The sequence below is a fragment of the Vombatus ursinus genome, unplaced genomic scaffold (assembly GCF_900497805.2).
Source record: "Vombatus ursinus unplaced genomic scaffold, bare-nosed wombat genome assembly UNPS02014810.1, whole genome shotgun sequence".
In the NCBI taxonomy this organism is placed as follows: Eukaryota; Metazoa; Chordata; class Mammalia; order Diprotodontia; family Vombatidae; genus Vombatus; species Vombatus ursinus.
The window spans coordinates 35,162,957-35,180,769 of record NW_020954588.1 but is presented as its reverse complement, the minus strand read 5'-3'; the positions used below and the strand labels follow the sequence as shown (position 1 = coordinate 35,180,769).

The window sequence follows — 17,813 nt, the reverse complement described above, 5'->3', positions numbered from 1 at the left end:
ACCATTAAACTTAGATTGACCCTAACATGCTAGAAAGTATTTGTGTAATGCTGATATAATTGCCAGTCCAAGGGCCAGGCTACCCACCCTTCCGGTGATGAGCCTCTCACACATTGTCCATCATCAGTGTATACATTAACATTTTCTAGCTCTGTAGGACTGGCTACTGTTCTGTGGCTCTGTGATATACCATCTAGCTTTACAGCAAAATCAGCTTAGAGCTGGCTACTATTGCTATAAAGCCTCAAACTTCAACAAAACTCACAATCGTGGAAAACAAGCCTTCTCTTAAGGATAAGGATTACCATCCTGTGATTTCATAGCAAATGGGCTCGTCATGTCTAAACGATTGTGCTAGATATTATTGGCTATTAAGAAATTTCATTGGGAATTTACAACAGCTGATAAAGCTTGGAAACCCACAGATGTCTAATCTTCTCTAACATTCACTTAGCTATTTATAGAAAGACACAGAAAATGATTTCTTACATCACCAGGCAGTTCATCCCGGGTAAAGATGGGCCAGTTTTTCCAGTATGTATCATGACGGAACCGTTTGTGTATATGCTCCCCAATGCCATAGAAATAGCTGCTGGGGAGTTTGGTTGAGATTTGTAAGTATTGGTCGGAGTACACCAGAGGCCCAACACTTGTGTCAAACCTGAAAAATATAATGGTATAGATCGATTAATAGGTAGATAGCAATTTAAAGTTTGCAAAGGACTTTATAATCATTTTCTCATTTAATCTTCACAACAACCCTGTGAGGTGGGTATTATTACTGTCTCCACTTTATAGATGAGGAAACTGAAGCAGAGAGATATTAAGTGACTTGCCCAGGGTCACACAGCTAGTAAGGGTTTGGATTTGAACTCAGTTCTTCCTGATCCCAAATCCAACACTCTATTCGCTGTGTCACTTGGCTGTCATGTTCTGTCTGTGTTTGTAAGTAGTCATGAAGCAAGTATAAATAGAAACAGAACAATAAAGGAGATATACACTTGGCTTCATCTAGAAAGGGTGGGTTCAAGTCTTTCACCTAAGATACTGTCTATATGACCCTAGGCTTCACTGTTCACTGGATGACTCTTATCTCAGTGGTTAAAAAGGCCAAGGCCTCCCATTTCATCCAGGGCCGTCTCCAGTCATTCTGATCTATAGCTTGCCACTGGACCCAGATGGTTCTGGAGGGAAGAGTGAGGCTGGTGACTTTGCACAGCCCTGCCTCCCTGAAATCCAACTGACCTGCAAGTCATGGCATCACCTTCCTGATATCATTGGTCCTCTTTGAGAACAAAGGACAAATGGCAACAACAACTTTTCACGGTCACTCCAAGCACTTAATAATAAAGGCTTGATAAGTGTTCCTTGTTGCCCTCTAAGACTATAAGAGAGAAGGAAGATAGTGACTAGAACGGGAAAATTTTTTTCATTTGGGAGTTCCCTATATCATTGAAATCATGAGTTCAGGTTCTATCCCTAGGTAAAAATATATGCAAGAGTTAGCAGGCTATGTGAGTTATTAACTTAGCTGATAAAATATTTTCAGTTAGGGGCAAGTAGGTGGTGCAGTACATAGAGCTCCGGCCTTGGAGTCAGGAGGACCTGAGTTCAAGTATGGCCTCAGACACTTGAAACTTGCTAGCTGTGTAACCCTGGGCAAGTTACTTAACCCTGATTGCCTCACCAAAACCAGAAAAAAAAAAATATTTTCAGTTACAGATGAACACCTTTAGCTAATAATCACTTAGTGGAACATATACATCCAAATTCAGCCATTCATTCATTCATTCAATCAATCCACACTGACCAAACACCTTCTGTATGCATAGCCCTGTGTAAGATTCTAGGGAATATACTGTTTAAATAAAAAAAAAAAAAAGTCTCTGTCTTCCAAGGAGTTGCAGTCTAATAAGAGGCCAAGACACAATCACAGATAGTTACTTTGCATACATAGAATGACCTACCCCTTCAATAAATCATATCCTGAACAATTAAGGTATAATTATTGATCACCTGGTATTTCTTTATTTTATCAGTCTTTCAATTAACATTTCTAGCAAAGTGATTTGGGGTATTGAAAATTTACAAAAATAAAGAGTAAGTTTCATTTTTAAAAACTGAATTTAAAATAGTCTGTATTTATACTGATGATTGTACACAGTTGCATGCCCATAATGGCTAGAGAACTGGATCTGGAGTCAGAGACCTAATTTAAATTCTCTCTAATCCTATCTCAGTCAGTCATGAACTGTATGATCCTAGGCCAGTCTTTTTAAATCACTGAAACTCAATTTACTAAGCTGTAATGTGGAGATAATTGCAGCACCTAATTTAGGGTAGTTGTAAAGATCAAGAGACTATTTATCCATCCATCTCTCTATCTGTCTATCTCTATCTTATATAATCTCTTGATATTTATTTATCATATATTGCTTATATGTACATGTCCACATGAGTTTTTTTTTTTATATACACATACATAGAGTTCTTTGTAAATCTATGTACTATATAAAGGTTAGCTATAAGTTTCAGGAACTGCTTGTTTTTACTATGTTCTTATCCAATAACAAAGCCAGGCAAAGACTGATTAATAATAACTGACATTCAAACAGTGCTTTAAATGTTGCAAAGTGATTTCCATGTTATCTTATTCAAATTTTAGAATATTTCTTTAAGTTAGGTAGCATAGGTACCCATTTTACAGATAAGAGAGCTCTGGCTCTAAAGGGTTAAGGGATTCTGTCCATAGTCGGAGATCAGACTTGAAATCAAATTTCCCTTACTACCAAGGCCAGTATATGGTCCACTATGATACACTCCATCAATAGAATATAGAACATTCAGGAACTTATGTTCTTTATGTTTATAAAATCTGATAGTACAGTATAGCACCATTAAATTCCACACTAATAAAGTGATATGAATATCATTAAGGAGGTAAACACTCATGGAAATACTTTTTTTTTTTTTTTTCAAAAAAAGAAAAGCTTTAAAACTACTAGGGAAACGTTTAAATCAAGTCCTTTCTCTTCTCAATCTCTGTAACGAGAGTAGGAAGGCCAGAATCTTGTAGGAGGCATATAGGAATCAAAAGAAGTCACTTACAAAACTCGGTTGTTGCTTTTTCGAATTACTTTGATGGAAAATGGATTGTCAGTCACTTCTACTTTGTATTTTGTATCTGTTGCTGCTGGTTGAGTAAATTGTGAGACATACTGATGGGGAACTTCATATCTTTGGTTGTTAGGATCAGTAATCTGAAAAGATTCAAGATTTTTAAATCAAGTTAAAATTGTTTGATATGAAATCAATTAGTACTTAGCAAAAATGCTTTTTCTGTTGGTCCAGATATCAAATCAATAATGGCTTACAAGCCATGTGTATCTAAGAAAATAAATGAGACCCTGCTTTTGTTTTCAACTTCTGAAGTGATTTATGGGCATATATTTACGCATATGTAGAGCTGATGTGATATGTTAGAATGAATAGGATAATTAAATTTCAAGACAGAACTGGGTTTGAATCTTACTTCTGAGCTTTTCTCAATATGTTCACATGATTAAGTCCCTTCATTTTTCTGAACCTCTTCCCTCTATAAAATGAGGATCATAATGCTTGTAGCAGTAACATGATAGGGATATATTAAAGGTCATGTGTGTAAAACATTGTCAGCTACAGAGCTCTATATAAATAGTATAATCACAAAGCTATAAATGTATTGTTATGTCCATTTACAAATAATTCAAGCAAAGCTCAGAGGTCTGTGTCTTGCTTATGCTCACACAGCTAATAAATGTTAATAAATAATAGAAGTAGCATTGAAACCCATATCTTGCTAGCTCCAAGTCCAGCAAACTATTTATTACTCTGAGAATAATTTGTTTCACAATTGAAAGAATGCTCAAATGTTATATTGCAATTTGGTATTCCAGGAGAATTTTTTTGACATTTAAATATTTTAAATAGATTTAATCATGAAAATGATACATAAGAAATGTCATATGGATTTCATTTAATTTTAAGATTTATAATTAAAATGCTAATTTTTTTCCCAACCACTGCAACTTGCTGATAACTTTGTATTAAACTTTCAACTGACTCTTTTAGCATTTATAGACCACTAACACATGATGAAGTGGTCTTGTAGTCTATGAAGCAACAAGTTTTGTGAAGCAAGTATCATGATACGGGAACAATACTAGGCATTCAGAATGCAAAGACAGCATGGAAAAAAAAATCTCTCCTTTCAAGCATCTTTGATTCTACTAGAAATTATTTGAAATTCCCCGTTTGGGAATAAGCTTCATTTTTTTTTTCTAAAGAAAAGTGATTCTTCATTGAGTATAATTTGTCTATTGCTTTCCTTTTAAAATTTATTCCAAGACTTAGAAAACCAGACCTTGAACCGAAGTCGATTGGATGTTTGACTTTCCGTTGTGAGCAAGACATTGTTAATGTCATTTCCAAATATAGTAGGTGAAGGTATCCTGCTTAATCTAAATTGCTCTCCTGAAAAAAAGGCAGGGAAAAACAGAGTGAGTTTCTTTATTAAATTGTCCATTTCATAAATAAGTTAAAGTTTGAAGGGCAAACTAGTCCTTACCAGCATTAGATGACTGCTTTTGGGCAACATTGTAGCCATGATTATCCCCAAAGATGCACCAAGGAAAGGTAGTGCTACTCAATGGACTCCAGCAGCAACCACGCCGGGCACACAGTGCCTGGGCCAAAATCAAACAAATGTCGTTTGTTGGTCATTGGTTATCGCCATTTCTAACTTTCGTGTCCAACTCCTTTCCTAAGAGTATTCTGTTTTCCTCTTTCCCCCGGGTAACCTTATACATAAATTCATTTCTTCCGTTGTTTTCTAATGCAAGTAGATATTCAGAGTCTATCTGTTATTAAGCAACAGCATTCACTAAAAGTTCTCATTCAGGGAGTTACAAGGACTTTAAAATGATGCTTTCTTCCTTCCAGGTGCTTCCAGTTTCATTCACTTTCATTGTTTTTTTGGTTTTTTGTTTTGTTTTGTTTTGTTTTTTGGTGAAGCAATCGGGGTTAAGTGACTTGCCCAGGGTCACACAGCTACTAAGTGTCAAGTATCTGAGGCTGGATTTGAACTCAGGTCCTCCTGACTCCAAGACCGGAGCTTCGTCCGCTATGCCACCTAGCTGCCCCCACTTTCATTGTTTTGATATGAAGATACAAAGCCAAAAAACAGCATATGATGTCCCTGATGAACACTTTAAAATATTACATTGCACATAGTGTATGCCTGGTGAGATTGAACATGCTTCCAATGCTAAATTTAGAAAAGAATTCCATAATAAGGGTCTTTTCTTTATCTGTTAGGTATGGGGGGAGGGTGGAATGATGGCTATTGAAACAGCGTTAGAGATTTAAACTGTAATATTACAGAATCATATCATTGAAATGAGGGAAAGTCTCTTACAAGATAATCACCTTTGTCTACCTTAGATGATGTTGTTATATGACTTCCTTTCTGAATGTGATTAGTTTCCAAATAGAGTTGCGTAACTTGAATTACTTAGCTAGAAAGACTATTGACATTTACAAAATCATCTTTTCCTTTCCCCCCACTCCCTTTAATTTTTAAAAGTTAAGATCTAAACTGGATTTTAACTGTATAAGCATTTCTAAACCTCCACAAATTTATTTTGAGGTGGGTTATGGAGCAAGTTCAAGGAAGAAGGCATGTGCCTTCATAATTTATCTTCTGATACATTTTGAACTATTAGCTCGAAAGCTGTTAGATGGCTCTTTAGCTTGAGTCACAAGCACATGACCTTCAATTTATATGCTAGCATCTTATCACTGCAAATCCCTTATTTATAAGGGGGATTATTTTTATCTGTCAGGAGTGGCAGCTATGTAATTACAAAGGAATAGGGCTGATGCTCTTTAATGATATGGACAAATATATAACAGGTATATCAAAAGGAAATTGCGAGAAGGAAAATCAATGAATTTCAAGGTTCCATAATACCAGTTGCTATGGCAGGGAAAAGATTAGAGAGTGATCACCTATAAAGATTTCAATGAGAAACAGAATGGATATATGGAAATATTGCTTGGTTCCAGAACTGTTCCCACTGCCTATGCCCAACCCTTACTTTTCACATGTGACTCCAGGAATAAGACAATTTTTCCTCACACTTTTTGGTAGGCATATCCCTTTTTATTAAAGATTGTGTTTGAATAAACAAAACAGCCTTATCCTTTGAAAAAGAGCTCTCTCAAGATTCTGGTATCAGAAATGTAAAAATATTCCAAAAGAGGACTTTAAGGATCTTTCCAGGTATACCTGGTTGAATGAAAAAAATAATGTTGACTGAATGCTGTCTTTTAAATCATAGGATCATAAATTCAATGCTGGAAATGCTCTGAGAGGTCAGGTAGTCCAATCCCTTCATTTTATAAACGGGGAAACTAAGGCTTAATGGGTGAAGTGACTTGCCAAAGTATCAAAGTAAGCAAAAGAGTCAGCACTTGAACCCCAGTTCTCTGACCCTTAACCCAACAGTCTTTCCATTGTCTTCCTAGAAAAATGTCACAAAGAAAACTCATTTTGGTTTCCTACATAGGAAATTTCTATGTAGGATTCCTAATTCATCAATCTGACTAAGGGACAGAAGTATCCCTGAAATTAAAAAGACAACAGGCCATCATGGCTGGGAAAACATGAGCTTCTTGAATTCAATCTTCTATTTTTGATAGGATACTAGCAAAAAAAAAGTCTTATAGTAGTTGGTCAAACGCAGGCTAATTTATATACAAATACCAAGAAAGATAGAATTGGTCCCTTTTTTAAGTCGAACTATCAATATTTGTTCATTAATTCAACCAATATGTATTAAGTACCTATGATAGGCAAGGCATCATACTAGGATCTAGGCAGTACAGATATAATATACCCATAAGGAGTGTGTAGCCTCAGAATGGTGTAATTACAACATGCTAGAGAGAATAAACGAAATTGAAAAGGGAGCAATAGTTTTCAAACCTCTGTTGCAAGTTGGTCTGGTATGCAGTTTATTCTCCCATCTCTATTGACATTCACATCACTTGGGCATCTTCCTGGAGTAGATGTATCTCCTGAAACAATTTCTAAAATAAACAGATGATATGTTATTCCACTGTTTCATATGCCATGCTTATGTCTGCTTTCAAGTAATATAATTTTAGGTTCATGAAAACATAAGCTTAGGTGATAAAATACAAATTAAGACATACGCTATGGCTGAGTCTTATTTTTTATGATTCTGATTGTTAAGAGGAAGTGACAAAGAAGTATTGATATCTGTATCATACATTGAGGTCTGACAAGCTCTTTCCATGCATGATCTCCTTTGGGTCTCATGACACTCCTTTGAGGTAAGGTAACTCTATAGGAAGGGTGTCTAAAAAAAGATTAGCTCCGGTTTTAGTTTTTAAAGCTTTTGAAGATTAATACTATACTAAGCCTTTGGGGACATCCTGTATTATGACCTCATTTTAAATATGAGAATATTACTGTGGTCAGACAGGTTAAGTGATTTGCCCAAAGTCTCACATTGATGAGAAATGAACTTAATTTTTTTTTTCCCAAGTCCAGGCCTTTGCACCATATGACTCTGACAACACATATATTGCCCTTGACAGCATAGCCAGAGTCTCATAATGGCTACTCCCATTGCCCCTCACATGATCTTGAAGTGAAAAGAAATAAGGAAGTAGAAATGTTCTTTTTCATAGTTCCTATCAATCCTGACTTCATCCTACCACATCCTGCGATTTGGGATGGGGATGGGTGTGGGGAGGGGGACATAAGGAAGGAAAAAAATGAGATGGGAACAAAATAGTAACTTTTTTTTTATAATCCTATATGCCACTATACTAAGTACTTTATAAATATTATCTCATTTGATCTTCACAACTCTAGGAGGTAAATGTTATCATCATTTACAGCTAAGGAAACTGAGGCAAACAGAAGTCAAGTGACTTGCCAATGGTTACACAGTTTTTAAGTTTAAAATAACTTATACATTAGTCTATGAACATTAGAAATGGTGTTCTGGACAATCATAATACTACATTTAGATGAATGTGGAAACTGGTTAAATAGCTAAGATTCAAGGAGGAGTCATTAATATCTCGACTTCAGCTTGGAAGGAAGTCTCTCTCCTAGAGTACCTCAATGATCTCTGTTTGGCTCTCTGCTTCTGAAAAAAAAATTATCAATGTCTCAGATAACAGTGTAGATAAAAGCCATATTGAATTTACAGATGATGAAAAGTTAGGAGAGGTAGCAAATACAAAAAAAAAAAAAACAGAAGATGAAAGAGGAGGAGGAGGAAGGAAGGAAAAAAAGTGGTAGGCTGCACCCAGAACATAGCAGAGTTTGTACTTCCATTATTCCCTCTACCAAAGAAATCAACAGACTTAACCAAGAACAAAAAAAAAAAAAAACAAAAAAAGATGAATTCTTCAACATATTCCAAAATGAGTTTTATGAGCACATTATAGGAGAGAAACTGGTAGATGGTGGTTGAAGAATATTGGGTTTTATTAGGGTTAAAACTCAATCTGAATCAACAGGATAATATAGATTTTGAGGGGTCAGGTATGGATGGACCTGTGATTTCATTATTACAGAGAGCTTCCTATGTACTGATGCAAATTGACAACTCACCTATCATTTATAAGCTGAGTTTCTTTGGACACTGAAAGTTCATCTTTCAGTGACTTAGCCACGGTCACATGGCAAGTACTTGCTAAAGGCCAGATTGAAATCAGTTCTCTCTAACCTCCAGGTCGGCACCCTTATCCCCATGTCATACTGCTTCTCAATATATCCAAGGTTCATACGTTTACGGAAGGAAGAGACTATGATGGTGAAAACCCTTGGGATTGTGGCATAGAAGGATCCACTGAAAGATTTGGCTTGTTTTGGGAGTGTTTGGGGAGGAAAGCAGACAGTAATAATAGGCCTCTTGACATATTTCACCATACTCCCAAAGACTTATCTTACTCTTCCCTTGTGTTATAGGATCACAGATCTAGAGTGGGAATAGATTTCATAGGCCATTGAATCCAACCTCCTCATTTCACAGATAAAAGGGAAGCCAAGAGCTTGAATGTCTTGACAGAGATTTCACAGTTACTAAGCATCAGAGACAGGATTTGAATCTATGACCTTTGGATACAAAACCAATTTTCTTTCTCCTGCAACACATACAACTGTGCTTAGACTGCTAGGTGGCCTAGTGGATAAAACACTGCCCTTGGAGTCAAGAAGTTTTTGTTGTTCAGTTGTTTCAGTCATGTCTGAATCTTCACGACCGCATTTGGGGTTTTCTTGGCAAAGATATTGCAATGGCTTGCCATTTCCTTCTCCAGCTCATTTTACAGATGAGGAAACTGAGGCAAACAGGATTAAGTGACTTGCCCAGGGTCACACACCTAGCAAGTATCTGAGGTCAGGTTTGAACTCAAGTCTTCCTGACTCCAGGTCCAGTACTCTATCTATTACACCTACTGGCTGGAGTCAGGAAGACCTGAGTTTAAATCCAGTCTCAGATACTTACTAGATATGTGACCCTGGGCAAGTTACTTAAACTTTCTCAGTCTCAGTTTCCTCAATGTGAAAACAGAGATAATAATAGCACCTGCCTGTCAGGGTTGTTGTGAGGATTAAATGAGATGGCCTGTGTGAAATACTTTGTACACCTTAATGTATTATATAAATGCTGGCTAGCATTCATGTGCTAGCTATGTGGAAGATAGACTGGGTTCATTCTGTTTGGTCTGAGAGCAGTGGATAGAAGCTGCAGTAAGTTTCATAGATGGAAAAAGTGGATGAAAATGAAAGTTCCTCACAAATGCAATGGGCTGCCTGCTTCCTGAGGGAGTAGGCTCCCCTTCATTGGAGGTCTTTGAGCCAAGGCACAATAAACAAATGACTCTTTAGGAAGGTGCTGGAGAGGCCTTCTTATTCTGTGAGGAATTTGACCTGACAGGCTCTGAACTCCTTCCAGACTTTTAGATATAATTCTAATGAGGAGAAGGTAAAGAAACCAAAGAAGGAGGGGAAAAAAAGCATTCATTATTTAGTTTAGCCCAAAAAAGATCATTTTAACCTTGAGAACTGGCTTACAAATGAGCTGGCTTACAAAGGAATAAGTTTGGGGTGGGGAGGAGCAGAGCCAAGATGGCAGAGTGAAAGCAGTGACTTGCCTGAGCTCTCCCCCAAACCCCTCCAAATACCTGTAAAAAATGGCTCTAAACAAATTCTAGAGCAGTAGAATCCAGAAAAAGACAGAGTGAAACAAATTCCTAACCCAAGACAACCTGGATGGTTGATTGGAAAGGCCTATTGCACCAGGCTAGGAGAAAAACACAGTTCTGCACCAGTGCACAAGCAAAGATCAGGCCTCAGCAAACCTGGAGCAGGCCTCAGAGGACTGAATCACAGGCAGCTGTGGTGGTTTCCAGACCTTGCAACACACAAAAACCAAAGAAAACTTAAAAGGTCAGTAGGAAAAGTCTGTGACCTCGTCGAGAGAGAAGCTAGGTACCAGCCCCAGTCCTGGGACAGCCCTGGAACAGCAGCTGCTTTCTCAGCTTCCAGCCCACATACTGAGGGGGAATCAAGTGGCTGATCAGAGGGGGATTGCAGGGATCTCTTTACTGGTGATGAGGTAGGAATCTCTCACTTTGCCTGTGCTTGGATCTGTGTCAGAGTTCTGGGTGGTGATCCTGGGGGAGTGGGGAGGAGTGCTGGTGTGATGGAGTTTGTAGTAGCAGTAGAGAGGGAATCCTCCTCACAGTTCCAAGGAAGAAAAATATGGTCACTCATAGACCAGAGTACAGTCCAGAAAAGGAATAAACACCTTGCCCTTGATCATACCACCTTGGAAGAACTGAAAATTTACAGGTCCCTAGAAGTATCTCTGAAAACAACTGCACAAAACCCCCGAAGCTTGGAACAGTACATTCTCCACACTGGAAGCAGACCCCTACATTAACAAAGAGTTTGTAACTAGTAATTGGCTGGCATCATGAGCAAATTGTGCAAAAAAAAAAAAAAAAAAAGTCAGACTATAGAATCTTACTTTGGTGACAAAGAAGATCAAAACATACAACCAGAAGAAGACAACAAAGTCAAAGCTCCCACATCCAAAGCCTCCAAGAAAAATGTGAATCAGTCCCAGACCTTGGAAGAGCTCAAAAGGGATTTTGAGAAGCAAGTAAGAGAAGTAGAGGGAAAACTGAGAGTGATGCAAGAAAATCATGAAAAAACAAGTCAACAGCTTGCTAAGGGAGACCCAAAAAATACTGAAGAAAACAACACCTTAAAAAATAGCCTAACCCAAATGGCAAAAGAGGTCCAAAAAGCCATCGAGGAGAAGAATGCCTTAAAAAGTAAAATTGGCCAAATGCAAAAAGAAGTCCAAAAGATTACTGAAGAAAATATTTCCTTAAAAATAAGAATAGAGCAATTGGAAGCTAATGATTTTATGAGAAATCAAGACATTGTATAACAAAACCAAAAGAATGAAAAAATAGAAGAGAATATGAAATATCTCATTGGAAAAAAAAAACTGACTTGGAAAATAGATCCAGAAGAGATAATTTAAAAATTACTGGACTACCTGAAAGCCATGATTAAAAAAAGAGCCTAGACATCATCTTTCAAGAAATTATCAAGGAAAGCTGCCCTGATATTTTAGAACCATAGGGCAAAATAAAATGGAAAGAATCCACCGATCACCGCCTGAAAGAGATTCCCAAAGGAAAACTCCTCAGAATATGGTAGCCAAATTCCAGAGTTCCCAGGTCAAGGAGAAAATATTGCAAGCAGCAGAAAAAAACAATTCAAGTATTGTGGAAACACAACCCAAGATTTAGCAGCTTTTACATTAAGGGACCAGAGAACTTGAGATATAATATTCCAGAGGGCAAAGGAGATAGGATTACAGCCAAGAATCACCTTCCTAGAAAAACTGAGTATAATCCTTCAGGGGAAAAAAAATGGACATTCAGTGAAATAGAGGACTTTCAAGCATTCTTGATGAAAAGACCAGAGCTGAATAGAAAATATAACTTTCAAATACAAGACTCAAGAGAAGTATGAAGAGGAAAACAGGAAAGAGAAAACATAAGGGACTTACTAAGGTTGAGGATGAAGGGAAATATAGTTAGTTTTCCACAACATAACTACTATGGAAGTGTTTTGCATGACTACACATGTATAACCTGTATCAAGTTGCTTGCCTTCTCAATGAGGGTGGGTGGGGAGAGAGGAAGAAAGAAAATGTGGAACCCAAAGTTTTAAAAGCAAATGTTAAAAATTGTTTTCACATGCAACTGGGAAATAAGACATGCAGGCAATGGGGTATAGAAATCTATCCTGTCCTACAGGAAAATAGAAGGGGAAAGGGATAAGAGAAGGGAGGAAGAGATAGAAGGGAAGGCAGATTAGGGGAGGGAGTATTCAGAATGTATTCCATCTTGGGGTAGGGGGAGGGATGCGATGGGGAGAAAATTTGAAACTCAAAATCTTATGTAAGTGAATGTTAAAAACTAAAAATAAATTAATTAATATTTCATGTGTGAATGTGTGTGTGTGTGTGTGTGTGTGTATACACTTAGACTTAAAGAGATACTTACCTCTGACTGCTGGTGTGTTTGTTGCTAATATCACAATTAAGACCACAGCAATTAAAGACACAAGTCCAAACAGGAAAATCAAGAAGATTTCTAATCTGCTGAATTTCTTCCTTGCCATCTGAAAGAAGAGAAAAGATTAACTTTTTAAGTTGCCGTTCATAATGAAAGTGAAGTTTCCAGAAAAATCTAAGCTCCATGAGAGCAAAGACTGTTTTCTTTTTGGATCCCCACACTGACCTTGCCACAGTCCTGGAACATAGTTATATGCTACATTACACACATGCACATACGCATGCATACCTGAAATGTTTATTGGTTTGAATCTAATTGATCATCACTGTCATTATAAAATTATTTAAAGTGCAGATTTTTTTTAATTTTTGCTGTTTTGAGTACTATACAAAGTGAATTACAGAGTTCTCTTTCATACATACAGGGTTATAAAATTACAATAATGATAGCTAACATGTAAAGAGCACTTTATGTCTGCCATGTGTTTCATATACTTTATGTGTTATCTCATTTTGTCTACTAAGCTTACTATTTGCTATGTACATCAGTATATATGAAAGGATATTAAAAAGGAAAATTAGACATAATTCCCCTCCTCAGAAACTTCAGATCTTGTTTGGAGAAACAAGAGCTATTTGTGTTTTGTTTTTTTTGTTTTGTTTTGTATGTGTGTAAACATATATATGCACATATATGTGTATGTGAATGTGTGTGAATTATAGAATATATAATTACATAAAAGCACGATGAAGGGTTATGAGAACAAATTAAGGAGAAATCACTTCTAGCTGGGAGAATCATGGAAGTCTTCATGAAAGAGACAATATTTGAATTGGACCTTGAAGAAGGAATAGAATTTTAAATCAAACCTGACAACTAAGTAAAATGCACCCATAAAAAGGGGAAATCTTTTCTCATAGCCATAGTCATAAACCAGAGTATAACTAAACAGCAAATTAATGAAACAAGGCTATACAAAAAGAAGTTTATGGATGTATAGTTCTGGGTTTCTAATACATGTCATTGTAGTACAAGGTCAGATAAGTAATAATTGGTCATATTTCTATAGTACTTTAAAGTTAACAAAATATTTTACCCACACAACAACCCTGTGATGTAGATAATATAGCTACAATTATTTTTTTCAGATAAAGAAACTGAGGCTCTAAGATATAGTGGCTCCTCCATGAACATATAAACATTAGGCGTCCAAAGTCAGATTTAAACTCAGGTTGCCTGAAATTAAGGTCTCTCACCCTTTCCTCTTCTGTACATATCTGGACTGGAAAATACGTTGATATCTTGCCCTTATTTTAAATTTAAAAAAAAAAACAACAACTTATTTTTGAAAAGTGAATAATCAATTCATCTTTGCTCTGTCCTGTCCTGATTGATGATAGAATGAATGAGTGCAAATTCATCCAATATATAGTATGCAGCAAGATACAGATTGTGCCTCATGTCCAAACCAGCAAACAACCAAGAAACCAGTTCTGCCATATTATCTTGCCATCTGCCCTGTCACCTCAGACTCTCCCTTACCCACAGTTTTCTACATATTGTTCTGTGAACAATATCACCAGCTGCCTATTCAATATTTTTAATTAGAAGCCCCTGTAGGCATCTCAAACTCAACAGGTCCCAAACAGAGCTTATCTTCCTCCAAATAAACAAACAAAACAGAACAAAAAACAAACAAAACAACAACAAAAAAAGTCATTTCTCAAACTTTCCTGTTACTCCAAATACCACTACTATCCTTTAAGTTATCCAGGCTCATAGGCTGTTCTCAACTCATTACTCTCAACTCAGTTTCATTATTCATTCTCAACACCCATATCTAATTTATCACGAAATCTAGTTCATTTGTTTATTTTCATTTCTTCACAATATCTCTGAGATATGCTTCCTTCTCTTCACTCACTTTCGGTGCCTCCATAGCATTTACCTGGACTATTGTAGTACCTTCTCCTTCTATCAAGTCTCTCCATCCTTGACCCAGATGCCAAAGTTATTTTCCTAAATTGTAGGAAATTGTCTTAAGAATTCACTCCCCTACTCAATAAGATCCATTGACTCCCTAACACTTCTGGGAGCAAACAAAAAATCTTCTGTTTAGCAGTTAAAGTCCTTCACACCCTGTCTCCTTTCAATATTTCCAGTCCTCATAAAGTGGTCTAGTCACATTGAAAAAGCTGAAGATCCTTGTACACAGTCTTCTGTCTCATACTTCTTTGCCTTTCTACTACTTAGCCACCATGCCTGGAATTCTCTCCCTCCATTCCTCAGCCTCTTAAAATACCCAGTTTCCTTCAAGATGGCTTAAATAACACTTTCCAAATTAGGTCTTTGCTACTCCCCACAGAACTAGTGCCATCTTCTCCAAGATTATCTTCCACCTACTCCCATATCCTTTTTCTTTTATATTTTTATGTTGACTTTCCCATTAGACACTAAGCTCTTCGTGGACAGGGTCTTTTTTGCTTTTTTTGTTTTTTCTTTGTATCCTCAGTACTCAGGGTAAGAAGGGAATGAATATTTACATAATGTCTATTATAAGTGCTTTACACTTATTAACTCAATTGATCTTAACAAAAAAGCTATGAAGTAGGGGTTGTTCTTGTCTCTATTTTACAGTTGAAGAAACTAAGGCAAATAGAGGTTAAATGCCTTACCCAGCATCACAGAGCTAGTAAATGGCTGAGGTTAGATTTGAACTCAGGCCTTCCTGACTCCAGACCCAGCACTCCATCCATTGTACCACCTAACTACAACAATAGCTGGCTGGCTGGCTGGCTGGCTGGCTGGCTAAAAATTGAATTAGTTTGTTCTGACTGGTTCATGGTGAAATTATTTTGACTCCTAATGATCACCGATCTCCTTTCTAAATGTTTGGAAATGATTTGTTCATTAACATTCTCAGGAATTTTTTCCAGAAATCAACATTATATGTGCTGGTCTAAAAATTCATCTTGTTACCATTTGGGAAAATTGGGAAAAAAAATATTCATCCTTAGAACCTTAGGCCTCTCTTGTTCTTGTTGATCTTCAAAGTTCTCTGAAAGAGATTGAGGAATCCCATCTGTAAATCCTTTCATCCTTAAAGAATCTAGGCACATGATCTCATGTAAGGTAGGTAGGTATTCTCTTATCATTTCCTCACTTGTTTAGAGCAAAAATCAAAATCAAGGCTGAACAAGAAGGAACAAAAAATTCAAGCACATGACTTACAGTAGCAGGGAATCAAATCTGATTTATTTAAATAAGCTATTGATGCTGAAAAACAGGAAACAATACAAGAACAGACTTTAGTAAAGACTACCATGATTTCATGAGGAAGCTTAACTAATGTGAATGAGGAGACCAAAAGAAATTAGTACTACTGCAGTCAGCAAACATTTGATTTTCAGGCCGAGAAGAAAGAGATGGCAACCAAGGGCAACACCAATATAGAATATAAACTCATTTGTAAACTCATGTGGAGGAAGGGGGTAGAATTTTGTGAGCAATATTGACTCATAAAGCAATGGAAACAGAGGAAGAAAAAAAAAAGAAGTTTACAAGTAACCTAGCAAAAGAATCAAAAATGCTATCTGGGAAATTTTTAGGATGAAATTGGAAGGAGACCAACAACAACAACAGCAAATACATACATATGTACATACATACATATATGTGTATGTATGTCTATATATATACATATGTGTGTGCATATATGTGCATGTACATACACATATATACATATACACATACGCACATACACACATAAAGCTGTTTCCCTAACCATGGCTGCCATATTTGTATTCTAGTACATGATGTACTACATGAGCAACTAGAAATGGTATTAAAGAAAACAAAAATTAGAAGAATAGATGGATTAGACCAAGAGCAACTAGAAATGGTATGAAAGAAAACAAAAATTAGAAGAGTAGATGAATTAGACCAAGTACATCCAGAGAGGATCTCTAATAAAAATTTTCTAAAAATTAAGAATTTTTAAGGAATAATTCTGAAAATGTTTGAAAAGGATAAGGAGTGCCAAAAGCTTGGGGGCAGGGAGGGAAATTCAGTGCATTATTAGTACTATGAAAATATGACTACAAATCCATATGGCTACATTCTTATTTCTCTAAAAATATCATGAGATTAATTTACATGAGTATCAAAGGCATACTTGACAAAAGCATGAGCAGTGAACAAGGAGGCTTTCATAAACATTCTATAACAGATGATCCCTTTGCTGTCACAAAATTGGCTGAAAGGTATAGAGAAAATGAAATGTCATTGTGCTGTTTCAATAAAAAACAAAAAGTACTTGGCGTAATATATCAAAATATCATCTTAAAGACTTTCAGCCAGATGCTTGTTACAATTGTATGAAATGCCTTGAAAAGTGTAACCAGAGAGACAAAATTGATCTGTGACTCTCTGATTATCAACAATCCAAGTCCAGGAATAAATCCAGTACATCTATGCTCACTAGTAGTGTTGGTCAGTATCATGAAGGATGCCAAATGGAAGACAGATCCCAAAGTCAAAGTGAGATTTTTTCCAGATGCTCCTTTGTGTAGAGGTTGGAACCCTATGGGAGATATACCTAAAGACCTAGACAAGAGTAAATGGCTTAGGAGACATTGATAAGTTTTGGTCTTTATCATAGGACCAAGTATTCACAGCTATGAGATCATAGAGTCATCACAGTATCCTTAAAATTGCTTCCTGATGCATACAAAAGAAGTTCAAAATAACTTATAATAATTAATAATAATAGCTAGAATTTATATAGATCATTCACATTTACTATGTTGTATGTATGTACTTTTGTATCAAGTAAAGTCCCTGAATTTCAATTCTGTCATGATAAAGGTTTACTACTACACAACAAATTTGCAGCCTTCAAACAACCATACAAAATTATTTTTTTTAATAATTTTTTAAATTAAATTCAAAATACCTCATAGCTCCCCACTGTAGGGTGGCTCCTTCTTTTCTTGGTTGTTGTTGAAATGCTCAAGCAATTTTAATTTTTACCTCTCAAATGAATCTAGCAAATTTGTAGTTATTAAAAATTGGGTGAAAAAAGGAGGAAGAACATGTATTCCTAAAATGACAGTTATTTCTATTAC

At 36.4% G+C, this 17,813-nt stretch overlaps 1 protein-coding gene across 1 annotated transcript in view; it reads right to left on the bottom strand.

Moving 5' to 3' along the window:
• The window catches only part of SI (sucrase-isomaltase), a 101,140-nt gene extending 88,347 nt beyond the window's left edge, over positions 1-12,793 (bottom strand). The window contains exons 1-6 of the mRNA XM_027876017.1: positions 12,676-12,793; positions 7,028-7,131; positions 4,607-4,724; positions 4,403-4,512; positions 3,109-3,260; positions 490-661 (exon numbers count right to left, since the gene is read on the bottom strand). Of these exons, the coding sequence (XP_027731818.1) occupies positions 490-661; positions 3,109-3,260; positions 4,403-4,512; positions 4,607-4,724; positions 7,028-7,131; positions 12,676-12,793 (774 nt within the window). The remainder of the gene's footprint in view (positions 1-489; positions 662-3,108; positions 3,261-4,402; positions 4,513-4,606; positions 4,725-7,027; positions 7,132-12,675) is intronic.
• Between the last annotated feature and the right edge of the window lie 5,020 nt (positions 12,794-17,813).